Genomic DNA, 13,517 nt, shown 5'->3' on the forward strand with positions numbered 1-13,517 from the left:
GCTTTGTCCTGGGCACAGCTCATTTGGTGACAGTGGGAGGAAGAACTTCGTTTGAACAGGAAGAGCCCTCTGATACAGCCTGGTTCAGGGAAGGGGAGTTATAACTGATCCTGAAGGTTATTCTTGTTTCATGTTTGGAGTAGAATAAAGGGCCATGCTCCAACTGATGTTTAACCAGTATTTTACTTCTCTTCACCAGCAAACACTGCGAAAAACCATGCATGCGCACCACAAAGCGCCATACTCAGATCCACCAGTAGGTGGCGACAACACAACATAGGAACCAGCTTAAACATCCAAATTTGAAAATTACAATCACCTTATAAACACATTCCAGTGCGACAGCTACAGGAGTCATCTGCTGTAAATGGCATGGGTGTGATAAGTAGGAGAAAAAACGTTTATACCACAAGTAATCTGATTAAATTAAATTCATTTTTCTAATCACTGTCAGGCTGAGCGGCACTGATTACTGTTGAGCAGACACTTGGATAGTGATAACATTTCTTTATCCATGTTGATTTAACTGTTCTTACATTGTTTGACATGATATTCGCCTTAGCTTATGCAAATAATACACATAAAACACGAGTCTGTTCAAAGAATGGTGTTTTATTTTATTCACAGTTTTAGTGTGATTTATGTTTCTTTTTTTAACCTGAATGAGGTCACTATCTGTATTTGTCAGGGAAATGTACAGTATTGCAATATTTGCTTAAGAACCTGGGATTACATGAAAACAGTACAAAGACAAGTTATCAAATGTTAAGAAATTTTATTTGTGGACCTCAAGTCTTCAGTCCATCAAGTCAAAGGAAATTAGAAACACAGTTGTCTTATACAAAATATTTATCTGGCAAATTTACCTTTAGAGCCATCATGAGTGGGTACATTGCATAGTAAAAAATAAATCTGGGAGCAATAATAAAAATCATAATACTGGTAAATAACAAAATGTGTATAAGGCTAAAGGAAGGAGTATTATACATTTTGATCAACACTGAAAGTACACTTTTTCTCGATATAACACTTTATTTTTAGCAGTCGAGCTACACTTTCCTGCTGTTATTTGTTCTCCATCCAGCCTATTCTTATGTGCTTTCCTGTTATTAAAAGTAATAGTATTATTATTATATTTGATCTATATATTAACTAAACTAACTGTAGTCCATCTATTGTGTAAGGAGCTTGAGAAAAAAAGCCTCTGGACTTCTTTAAGTTGCTTGAAGACGTTTCACCTCTCGTCCGAGAAGCTTCTTCAGTTCTAAGGTCAAATACCTTTGACCTTATAACTGAGGAAGCTTCTCGCAACTTAAAGAAGTCGAGACGCTTTTCTTTCCAAGGTCTTTAGAATATGATGACCTAGATGACTGAGAACCTTCACAGACAGTACATCCATCCTTTTTCTTAACCACTTATCAAATCGAATGTGACAAGGGGCTGAACCCAGCATTAATCTTATTTGTGTTACTAAATGGACTGCTCAAAAACATGAATTGACTACTATGAAGATGTCAATGGGAAAAAATCATAATGGCTATCTAATACTGATATGGACTGGAGTAATGAGATAGAATGAAAGGCTGCCTCATTGTTTGAGGAAATGAAAATTATCTTAAGGGGCTTAATTCAAAGACACCTCAAAAATTAAAGTGAAAAAAAGATGCTACAGACTGGTCCATTTTGCCAAGGGCACCAGGGCACCAGTGTGGACCTGCCAATTCTGGTATTCGATGGCAACTGCCAATCAGGCACCACGGTGAGCATAGGGCCCAAGAGGACTTCAGGCTACCCTGATGAAGTCTGTTTCTGATGGTTTGTTTAGAGACATTCACACCAGTGTCCTGCTGAAGATCATTTTTTAGCTCTGGCAGTGCTCATCCTGTCCCTCCTTACACAAAGGAGCAGAAACCAGTCCTGCTGGTGGTTTAAGGATTTCCTACAGCCCTGTCCAGCTCTCCCAGAGTAACTGCCTGTCTCCTGGAATCTCAAACCTTATGACAATGGCAAGTATTGATGTGCCATCCTGGAGGAGTTGGACTACCTATGTAACCTCTGTAGGGTCCAGGAATCATCTGCTAAGTGTAGTGACACTGACCCTTACCAAATCCCAAAATAGTGAAAAAAAAAATGAGATAAAAGGAGGGGAAAAAGTCATTCCTGTTTTGGGGGTTGTCTCATCATCGCCCTCCTGGTGCACCTGTTGTTAATTTCATTAACACTGACTAATAACCCCCTCTGCTACTTGACTGACCGGGTTAATATCCCAGTGGTTTAACTGACTTGATTCTATACTCTTAATAAAAAGTATTTCTTTAACTTTTTGCGCAATGCATTCTTAACTTGTAAAAGTTGCTTCACTCTACCATCACACGTGACTGGGGAGAATTTACTTCTTTCCATGGATGTTAACATTTTGTTAGCATCATCATTTACCTCGTCATTCTCTAGGATATTTCTCCCTTATGCATTTTTGTTTAAGCTTCAGAAGAGAGACAGTGGAATACAGTAGACCTGTCTGAGAGGTATCAACCTACACTCTCAGTTATCACGGCGCCATGAAGGAAATCCACTGCTCTGATCTGCACCAACACACTTTACAAATATTTTGGACAAAACCCTGTTACTTTACAGTTTCTATCGTGTGTGGACCCTCATGTGTCTTTTCAGGGTTCCCTGTCGTGAAAATGTTACGCCGCAGACATTACAGCCAAATGGTTTCTCTCCTGTGTGAACTGTCATGTGTGCTTTAAGGTGTGTCTTTCGCTTAAATTGTTTTCCGCAGTCATCACAACTAAACGGCTTTTCTCCTGTGTGGAGTCTAAGGTGTCTCTGCAGACATCCCTTTTGGCTAAATCTTTTACCACACTTATCACAACCAAATGGTTTCTCTCCTGTGTGGACTCTCATATGCGCTGTGAGATCACTATGTAGTCTAAACTTTTTATCACATCTACTGCAACCAAATGGTTTCTCTCCTGTGTGCACTGTCATATGCGCCTTCAGAATTCCCTGTTGGCTAAAACTTTTACCGCATTCATCACAGTGAAATGGTTTCTCTCCTGTGTGAATTGTCATGTGCGCCTTTAGAATTTTCTGATGACTGAATCTTTTACCACAGTCGTCACAGGTAAATGGTTTCTCCCCAGTGTGAGCTGCCATATGTATTTTGAGAGTGCATTGGTGTCTAAATCTTTTGCCACAATTATCACAACCAAAAGGTTTCTCTCCCGTGTGAATTCTCATGTGGATCTTAAGATGTGTTTTCTGGTTAAAGCGCTGTCCACAAAAATCACAACAGAAGGGTTTCTCTCCCGTGTGAATTCTCATGTGAGTGTTTAGATGTGTTTTTTGGTTGAACCTTTGTCCACAAACGTCACAGCCAAATGGTTTCTCTCCGGTGCGTACTGCCACTGATGAATCATCATTTTGTGATACTGTAAAGCATTCCTTTTTAGCCAAACCAGAGGAAGACATTCTTCCCCTCTCTCCCTGAAGTGACTGTTTGCAAAGAAAAGTTTTATTACATTCAGATACTTTAGAACTGTCTTGTCCTTTGTCACTATTTACAACTAATTCAGGTGTCCTGGTTTCCTTCCAGTCACTGTCACTGTCTTCAGTGTCAGGTCCAGAGTCTGATAAAGGCTCCTGCCAATAATAGTCATCATCATCATCCTTAATACTGACTTCAGTCTCAGATAAGCTGGAAGCCTTTTCATCACCATTTGGATGTACATAAATATCTTGATCTGGACTTCTAGCTGATTCCGGTCCTCCACAGTCATCACCATCAGTTTCCATTTTTATTCCTTTAGCTGGGGGGGCATTTAAAGCCTCTGCTTCTCTGTTGCATTTAGTTTTTCTTTGAGAAGTTTGTGAATACTCGGATTTCTCGTCACTGTCTTCATGTTTCACACTGACAGTATGGCCTGGAAACCTGGAGATATCCGCCACCTGCACCCCATTTAGCTGCTCTCCCACCTGACTGGTCCAGAGCTCCTCCTGCTCCTCTTTTATTTGGATGACCTCTGGGTCTTGCGGATCTGAGGTGGGGCTCCATTCAGGGGGAACCTCTTTAATTGCCAACAGTTGTGAGATATCTGCATGGAAAAATAACACAGACATGAGCATTATGAACAAAAAACTACAGCTGCAAAGGGAGAGATGCCAAACTGTGTTTCATTGTTCTGGTAACAGTGACAATAAAGATCTATCTATCTATCTATCTATCTATCTATCTATCTATCTATCTATCTATCTATCTATCTATCTATCTATCTATCTATCTATACTAGAGGTAATTAAAGTAAAACTGGTAAAAATGGTAGTGATAACGAAGTAAATGGAATGAAATTAATAACTAAAAAAACGTAGTTATAGTTATAAAGTTAATAACCAAGTCACACAGGAAGCTCATGTGTGACTGTGACGGTACATGACTGATATCTGATTTGACACTACTACCAGAACCACAAAAGAATGTGGCTGTTTTCTAATTTTACAATCCATCTGGAAAAGAATAAGAAAAAATTGTTATTATAGCTATACAGAAGAAGAATTGCTTACTTAGTGCTAGGCAATTCCACGCATGCTATGACACTTCTGATTTCACTACACAAGCAAACAGAAAAAGGAGAGTTTAACTGGTTTATCAGTAATAAAAAGAATAACTGCTCACTTGAAGCACTGAGAAGCACACTGAGAGGTGATCTGTATCAACCTCATACATTGGTCAAATCATATGATGCAGAAAAAAAATGCAATGAAATGATAATCATAATCCATTAATAACTTTTTAAGCATGGCAAAAATCCCACAAAGGCTGGTGAGGTGCAGACATTTTTAGCACTAATAATTGCAGATTCAAATGAGCTACATCCAAGAATAGTAAAGAGTAGGGATGGGTATCGTTTAGGTTTTATCCGATACCGGTGCCAAATCGGTACTTTTGAAACGGTGCCGGTGCTCAAACGGTGCTCAAACCGGTGCTTAAAGAATGGAGAACACAAAATTGGTCCAAAAACCTCTCATGTTCAGCTGTTTTTTGTAAAAATATAACAATGTTAGCCTTTTCTGCAGCTATGGGGCATATATGGTATCACTCTTGGCTGGAAGCAGTGCTTAATCAATGGAAAAAAAACACAAACTTTGTCCTAAACCTCTCATGTTTAACTGTTTTCCACTTTTTCTTTGGTCATTTTAGCCTTTTTAGCCAGGGTGAAGGGAGTATCTGCCATCAAACAAGAGGACAGCCGCATGTAGCTATGATGATGTTTGCTAGTTCACCTTACATGCATTAATGTAATAACGTGGTTAGCCTACTCAACGTAAATTAGCTACTCACGCAGAGAAGAACGGCTGCTGCTGCCACCATCATCCGTCATCATTTCTGCTACACTGGCAGGCTAGGGGCCAGGACTCTCCTCTTCGTGTTTTTGGGGGATGTTGCATAACAGGCAACCCACCCGCAGTAGATGTGCTCGGTGTGAGGTCTCGCAGCAAGCTATCAAATACGGCGCATTTCTGGGCTTTTAAAAAAAACGCTATGCGTCGCCAGGTGTTTCATCGGATTTGAGGTGTCACCTCCTTTGACAGTATCACAGTATCAGCTTAAAGAACTTGTTGCAGGCTGCTGAGTTTGCATATTTTGCTATGAAGTACAGCCAGACTTTTGACCGCTTCGCCTTGGACATTTTTAATCTGTAGCTCTGCTCTAACAGAACGTACGTACCTGGCCCCGCCTACTATCCTCGGAAACGTAAAATGATTGGCTAGAATCTAAAGTGTATCACAGCTCAGGAAAAAAAAGCACCGAAATGTGCGCTGCTTTTCGGTCTGGTTACTACCGTTTATGTCAGAACCGGTGCCATCATGGCACCGGACACCGGTACCCATCCCTAGTAAAGAGGGGTGGAGAATGAAAAAAAGAGAGCAGAGACTCTCAGCAGTTAACAATCTATTAAAGATCATTAGGATCCCACATGAGGAATTGGAAAGTGTGGCTAGGAAGACGAATGTCTGCAATGCCCCGGTGGATGGATGAATGCCCTGCAGTGTGTGAGCTGCTGATGTTTTACAGACTTTGGCTTGTTTTCAGGTGATTACCAATGTCTGTTTTGGTGTGGATTAATTTCTAAATAAAGGCCCATGCAAGAAGAAATAATTTGAATTATAATACTAGTACTACAATATACTGTGAAACCACCAGGGTCCTAAAAGTGCAGTGGCACAACTTTTAGGTCACACCACCTAAAATTGAAAAAATAAAACAAAACAAACAAACAAACAAAAACAGTCAGCAGAAAACAGGAAATAAAAACTGGATTTTGTTCTGAGTGTTCACTCTTGAGTAATCCATCCACTCCAGCCTTCTCTCTCTCTGCCAGTTTTTTGTCTCTACAGCACTTCCAATATATTTCTGCTTTAACCTTTTGTTATGTTTTTTTTTTTGTTGTTTTTTTTTTTTTAGAAGAACATGGTTTTGGTTAAAGATGTCTTTTGCAAATAAAAAAATAACAGTCTCTTATTTGTTCAGAAGTATATTTATGCTGCACACAAATATTTAAGATATGAAGCCACCTTTAGTAGAGCCTTTATGGACGCTTAGAAGCAGACTGAATTTAGTCCGAGATTAAAGAGCTGCAGTTAGTCTAAAAACATTCTTGCCTACAATATAAACACCAGGCCTGATTTATTTCTAGAAATATTGATCAATCATGAAATGTGAAGACTAACAAAACATATTTACAGATTCAAAGTCCTCACAGTCATACACCTGACACATCAGTGATACTAAGTTCTGATGTCTTCACCTTTGCTCCACAGAAAATGTCCTGTTGTATGGAGGTTAAACTATAAATGGAACATAAATAAGAGACTGCAGGTTTTTGATGTAAACATTCATAATCTATCGTGTCATACAGGGGCACACTTAAACAATTAAAGGCAGTATAATCTCAGTAGAACAAGTACATAAGTTCATACTTGTGAAATTCTTATATTTGTACTACACGCCTTATCACATATTAAAGGCACACTGACAGTTTGCAGTCAGGCATCCATTATGTTAGAGTCTCTTTGAACTTTTAATTAAGTAAAAACATATCCCAAACTTTGGCTTGCACTGAGGCTGAACTACAAAATAACCCTGTTGTGTACCCACTGTAAACCGTCCGGGTGCTGCTCTGTACTGTTGCCGTTCAGTTCCGTCTTTTACAGCGTTTAAAAAAAAGGAAAAATAAAGTGGAAAAACTGTTTTTGGTATTTGTGAACATATTCCGCTTTACAGAAGCTTTTTATGTGAATCTTCTTCTTTACTAAGCCCTAACGTCCGCCTTTTCACCAGTAGAAACACTCCACATTAAATCTGTGATGATCCTTACCATCTGTCTGCTTTACATCCAGCTGCTGATGGACTCCCAGCGGTTTACTGTCCGGGTTGTCTTTAAAACGAACACTTTCAGTGTCGTGCTGCTGACAATATTCCTCTTCGTTCATAGTGTCCGCATTTGTTCTGTTCTTTAAAATAAACTGGAGGCTCATTTGAGATGAACCAGGCCTGCGCAGGACCGATCACCTCCGCTCACAGTTAAAGAAGCGCTGGCTTCATTTTCTGTCCTGCTTCTACATCCGTGGATGTATTATATAAGAGCGGGATGCAGATTCCAACAGGGAATCCACTCTCCTGAATCCTTTTGTTAAACGATTTGTTGCCGTCTCCGCTGGTTTTTGAGCAGGCATCGGCACGGACACCTTTATTCTCCGTCACCATAGTAACTACAGGCCTTGCAGCAGCAGCAGTAAACAGTTACACCACACAAACGTACATGTCAAAGGCAAATATTAAAAGATAAATATATGTTTTAAATATATCATATTACTAGAAAAATAAGTATTGTAAAAAAAAATTATATATTAAATAAATAATAAAGAAACAAAAAATTCTAATATTATAAATACTGTAAAATAATAGTTAAATTCATTTTTTTATTGTGTTTTTTAGTTGTATTAATTTTTAAGTTAAAAAAGATCACAAATGTTAAATGTTTAGCTATGAACAAATTACATATTTACAATCATGTTGTTTGCAGCATTTGTGAAATTTTTCAGTTTTTATAGACACGTTCAAAATTTTAGTCACTCAATACAAAAATGTTATTCCTGGTAGAAGTTTGAATTAACAGGATTAAAAGGAAGTCGCTTGATTGCATTTGTGAACGTCTTCAGGAACGGACAGATCGTTTTATTTTTAGCAATGATACAGCTATTAAAGCTTCGGGGTTTTAATTAAGAGTTTAAAATAATATATTAAAATAGGCCCTATCTAAGGTATTTATTTCCCATTTATTCTTTCCAATCTTGCCATTTATTTTTATTAGTTCTAATTAGTAGCCCAACTAATGAGGATTTACATACTTTTAACTCAACAGCTGAAACAACTTGGGCATCTGTGATCCAAACAGTTCTTATTCTTTCCATTCATCCCTTACAGTAAAATCAGGCTGATGTGATATTTCTGTCACTAATTTTAATTTGTGTGCTGTATCAGTCTCCATTATTTCCATAAACATTATCCACTGATTAACACTGATCAAAACGTGACTTCTTTTTTTATTAATCCGACTAATCAGTTCTTTTCTCCATATATGTTTTATTGGAAGCCACAACCTCCCCTGTTGTTCAGGCAGATGTCGCCCTCTGCTGGCCTGCTAAAAGAAAAGCACTAGTACTAGTACCAATTCAAATGTATCCTACCATGAATAAGAGGGGTGTGGCTGTCCTCTGACGTTTTCCGTTTTTGAATTAATTTATCATCCAAAAGCAGAGAAAGAAAAATAGTGTATATGCTGTTCTTTACATAAAATATCTCATTTGAAAATCTGAGAAACTCTTACTTCACTGTTTGCTGTAAAGGTAACGGTCCTTATTTCTCCATTCACCATGTACACACACAGTGGCTGGAAACAACACCTTTTCTGTCACTTCCTTTTATTTCTGGTTTTATTTACCAAAAGATTTCACAACAGTACAAAATAGACACATCTATATTTATATTTATCCTCATTGTTTTCAGAAAGGCATCTTCTGATATACGGCACATTGGTAGCTACAGTTTGGTGGACTAAGAGGACGTCTATTTAACTTAGGAATTGTTCAAAATCAATATTTTACTGGGTAGGCCTTGCAAATTCCATGCATCTATTTTTTCTCCCTTTACCCATGTCAGGGTCATGGGGGTAGCAGCCTTAGCAGTGATGCTCAGACCTCCTCCAGTTCATCTGGGGGACACCGAGGTGTTCCCAAGCCAGCTGGGAGAGTCCCTCAGCTGGCATCCTCCAGTGGGATGTGCCTGAAGCGCTCACCTAGGAGGCATCCCAGTCAGATGGTGAACCACCTCACTGACTCCTCGCAGAAATTAGTTCCTTTTCTGGATATATTTTTTTATCATTGTACTTATTTTCATTGAAAATAAATACTGCCATTCATGAGAAAAGAAGATAAATTGCTTTCATTTACATATCTTAATGGCTCCTCAGCAAAGATTTCCTCCACACAGTGAAATGAAATTTCCAAATTAATTTCAGTCAGATGTTATTTCTAATCAGTTGCATTCCACTCAAGCTTCAAATACAATGAAGCTGATAAAAGCAAGGTATGTGCTTGACTTTGACAATTAAATATCAAATATTGTACCTGAGCACATTTGACCTCCACAGCCCAGCTTGGTTGACTAAACACAAACCCAACCAACCCAAGGAGGGGCATACTCACTGAGAGCACATCCTGAGCACTCTGAAGTACTTTTCGGTGTAAAAACAGACACACAAAGACTTGTTTTTTTCTTTCTTAATTCCTTATTTATTGCACGCAGGCAAGTAAAAGACTTCAAATATATATATAAAATAAATCAATGTAAGACAATTAATTGTTGCATTCAGTGTTTCTTCATATTTCAACAAATTCAACTGAGAAGGATTTTCATCCGAGTATTAAAAACAATACTTAGAATTACATTTATGTTAAGTTGTCCAGTTTTGAGCCTCTGAAAATAGGGCACAAGTATAAAATGGTGATGATTCTTGAACGTTTTTTTGTAAAACCTCTTGAATTAAAGGTGAAAGTCAACCTCCAATCGTATATCGATTGATTTAAAATCCACTGTGCTGGAGTACAAAGACATCTTCTACTATCCAAATATTTATGGACACAGCTGTACATGACTCCAGACGGTACAAAGGGCTTTCATTTACTTTTGTAAAGCAAATCTCTGATTTATACATGTACTTTCTCATGAAAGCAACATTAACAGAAGCTTGATTCAGATTTACTGCCAAAACACTTTTTAAACAACACTCCATTAACTGCAGTTTCTGCAAAGCAACTTCTTAAAAGCTGACTTGACAATTCAATACATTTGTAGGACTCATCAAAATCAGATTGAAGGCATTTAAAAAACTTAAAATATTTAAAAACTCTGTGTGGTCCTTACCAAGGCACTTGGGTAATGTATCATTCACAATGAACCCTGAAATAATGCAGCTTCTAACACTTGTGAAGCGTCATGTGAGCCTTAAATCGTGTCTTTCGATTGAAGGTTTTTCCACAAACATCACAGCCAAACGGTCTCTCTCCTGTGTGGATCGTAACGTGACTCTTCAGATACTCCTGCCGGTAGAACCGTTTTCCACAAAAATCGCACCCGAACGGTTTTTCTCCAGTGTGCCGTCTGGTGTGCTCATCAAAATGCTTCTTCTGGCTGAAGCTGCTGGCACAGAAGTTACACTGATAAGGTTTCTCTCCAGTGTGGATTCTGATGTGTGCCTTGAGATGAGTCTGTTGGCTAAATTGCTTTCCACAAAACTTACACCCAAACGGTTTTTCCCCTGTGTGAGTTCTCATGTGTGTCCTCAGAACACCCTGCTGTCTATACTTTTTACCGCAGACGTCGCAGCTGAATGGTTTCTCCCCCGTGTGCACTCTCAGGTGACTCCGCAAGTTCCCCTCCTGTGCAAACCTCTCACCACAGACGTCACAACCAAAGGGTCTTTCTCCCGTGTGGGTCCTCATGTGTGTTTTAACGTGCATTTTGCGAGTGAACTTTTTACCACAAATATCACAGCTGAACGGCTTCTTTTGTGGGTAGAGTCTTATGTAAGGCTGCTGCGTAAACCTTTCAGTGTTAACACTGTTAGGAAAGTGAGGCACAGGCGTCTCCTTCTGATCTCCATCGCTGGTTTTTGTTTCAGGTCCAGGAGAGGATAAAGGTTCCTGCCAATCATCATCGCCGTCACTGATGTCAGTTTCAGAAGAATCAGAAGCGTTTCCATTTGCTTTCAGCTCTGCACAAATCTTTAGATTTGGGTTTCCAGCTGGTTCTGCTCCTGGATAGTCCTCTCCATCAGTTTCTGCTTTTATCCGATTAGTCTCTCTGTTGTAGTCATGTTGGTTCTGGTGGAGATCTGAAGTCTGAGTTTTCTCATCATCATCATTTTCAGTCTTCACAGTGGCAACAGCGAATGAGAACCTGGTGTTATCAGCTTCCTCCGACCCGTTAAGCTGCTCTCCCCCCACACTGGTCAGGAGTTCTTCCTGTTCCTCCTTTATTTGGAGGATCTCCTGGTGCTGATGGTCCACACCGAAGCTCCAGTCAAAGGGAATTTCTTCTTTAATCACCAAAACCTTCTGGACATCAGGTGGCACTACTGAAACACACAGACATGGACAGTTGTGTAATTAACTGAACTATTTTAAAGGAAACTAACTTTTTGCTCCTCAATTTAAAAGGACATTCTTTTTTTTTCTGCTACTCCTTTATTTCCCGAAGGGTCTCCACAGTGGAGTTTGCAGTTTATCTGGGTTTGGTAAAAGTACTAAGAGCACACTAGTTGGTGCTCTAAGGTTTGTCTCCTTCCAGCCTCAAGATGGGGATCTTTCACATGACAGCCAAACCACTACATCATGAAGCCATGGGTGCATGAGACACACATGGTGGAAATTAAGCTATTAAGAAACATGCAGTTTTCCAAATACTGGAATAAATATTAGAGGCAGTGGATGCTGCTTATAACCAAAAGTATAAATGTTTCAAAAATGTATTTCGGGAAAGTAAGAGAGAACATCATCATCAGCAAACTGATAACAGTATTGCAGTTTTCCTATTAAGAAGTAATAATTAGGCTGGAAGCATGTGGTTAGCTGTTGTGGTATGACTTACATTTCTACAGCTCAACAAGTAAATATTTAGAGCTAATCCTTCCGTCAGCCAAGATGTTCAAATCAAATCAAAAACATAACACACAGCTACGTTTAGCTTTGGACTAAAATATCACATCTGTAAAGGTAAATCATGGTTTGGAGTAAAGCTATTAATTGTGTTTTGTTCTCAGATTTAAAACGTCCACATAAATAGACATAGAATTTGGAGCTGCATATAGAGATGTTGAAAAAAGTCAGCTTATGGGATACAGGGTTTGTCTCTGCAGTGGGATGTGGTTTGTGGCTCAGCTGCAGAGGAGGGCTGGAGCAGTGGGTTCAGGGGACAGAGCCAGGGAAGGCTGGCTGGCACAGCTGTTATCCATCACACTAACCACGCCTGCCCCAGTTCAGCATTATTATTTAAGTAATTAAAGCACAAACGCTGCCTTGAACTACACTTGTGTGCACCCTTTAAACAGTCCGGGTGCAACACCGAACCCCCCACTGACTTTCGCTCTTTTTAATCCGTAAATGTCATTAATAACTATTAACAACAACTATCATTACCAAAGTCGCTTGACTGCATTTGTGAACGTCTTCAGGTTAAGAAATAAAAGGAAGCTCCGTTCCTACGTGAACAGTTCATCGACCCCCTAAAACGAGCTACCAGCCGCTAAGCAGCCGTTTCCTGTCCGATAAACTCTCCACGTTAAATCTGATTATTCTCACCAGCAGTTTGGTTTACACCTTCTTTGTCCTGTTGAAGGACTGCGTGGAATTTCATTTCCGGGTTTTTCTCAGAAAGAAGATATTCCACTGTGTTCATGGTGCCCGCTGCGTATTTGATCCTTTTTTCCAAAAGAAACTTGGAACGAGCGACGCATGCGCAGATTATCTCGCAGTTCAGTCCGTGCAGTCACGCCACTGGCTTCCCTTCATTGGCTTCCTGTTAAATCCAGAATTCAAAATCCTGCTCCTCACATACAAGCAATGTTCCCTCTAAGTCCCCTCTAGTTAGTGTGTAGTTAGTGTGTAGTGTAGTCAATAGTTTTATTGTGTGTGTCAGAACAATGAGGCGACTACTGAATGTTACAGGTGTTACAGGAGTGACACATCTCCTGTTGTCAGGCCTGCAGGTATCAGGCTGCTGTTCTCCTTTATCTCATAGTGGACAGAAATTATTTTTTGGAGTGGCACAAATAATTTGTGTGGCATCAGATTTGATGCAGAACAGCTGATTGTTCTGTAAATAGTTTGAAATGTTTATTTAAAAAAACGCCTTGGCTGCATTTTTAGGTAAACAGCTGCAAAAAATGTTGTTT

General features: G+C 39.3%; 2 protein-coding genes across 3 annotated transcripts; both read right to left on the minus strand.

Moving 5' to 3' along the window:
• Positions 1 to 628: 628 nt before the first annotated feature.
• Positions 629 to 7,771, minus strand: LOC308390362 (uncharacterized protein). Its single transcript, XM_080872301.1, has 2 exons — positions 7,383 to 7,771; positions 629 to 4,100 (listed from the first exon to the last, which is right to left on the minus strand). The coding sequence occupies exons 1-2, from the start codon at positions 7,540 to 7,542 to the stop codon at positions 2,638 to 2,640; spliced, it is 1,623 nt and encodes a 540-aa protein (XP_080728427.1). The 5' UTR covers positions 7,543 to 7,771; the 3' UTR covers positions 629 to 2,637.
• Positions 7,772 to 9,845: 2,074 nt separating this feature from the next.
• Positions 9,846 to 13,003, minus strand: LOC308390365 (uncharacterized protein). Of its 2 annotated transcripts, none has more exons than XM_080872307.1 (2): positions 12,925 to 13,003; positions 9,846 to 11,699 (listed from the first exon to the last, which is right to left on the minus strand). In XM_080872307.1, the coding sequence occupies exons 1-2, from the start codon at positions 12,977 to 12,979 to the stop codon at positions 10,543 to 10,545; spliced, it is 1,212 nt and encodes a 403-aa protein (XP_080728433.1). In that variant the 5' UTR covers positions 12,980 to 13,003; the 3' UTR covers positions 9,846 to 10,542. The 2 variants fall into 2 exon arrangements, with proteins under 2 accessions (XP_080728433.1, XP_080728432.1); XM_080872306.1 differs by having other exon boundaries at positions 9,846 to 11,702.
• Between the last annotated feature and the right edge of the window lie 514 nt (positions 13,004 to 13,517).

Source organism: Rhamphochromis sp. 'chilingali' (assembly GCF_963969265.1).
Source record: "Rhamphochromis sp. 'chilingali' genome assembly, chromosome: 22".
NCBI lineage: Eukaryota > Metazoa > Chordata > Actinopteri > Cichliformes > Cichlidae > Rhamphochromis > Rhamphochromis sp. 'chilingali'.

Coding starts and splice junctions, on each gene's coding strand:
- LOC308390362 (XM_080872301.1), bottom strand. CDS start 7,542: ATGAGCCTCCAGTTTATTTTAAAGAACAGAACAAATGCGGACACTATG. Junction 4,101..7,382: donor GGATGTAAAGCAGACAGATG/GTAAGGATCATC, acceptor TTTTCCATGCAG/ATATCTCACAACTGTTGGCA.
- LOC308390365 (XM_080872306.1), bottom strand. CDS start 12,979: ATGAAATTCCACGCAGTCCTTCAACAGGACAAAGAAGGTGTAAACCAA. Junction 11,703..12,924: donor AGGTGTAAACCAAACTGCTG/GTGAGAATAATC, acceptor TGTGTGTTTCAG/TAGTGCCACCTGATGTCCAG.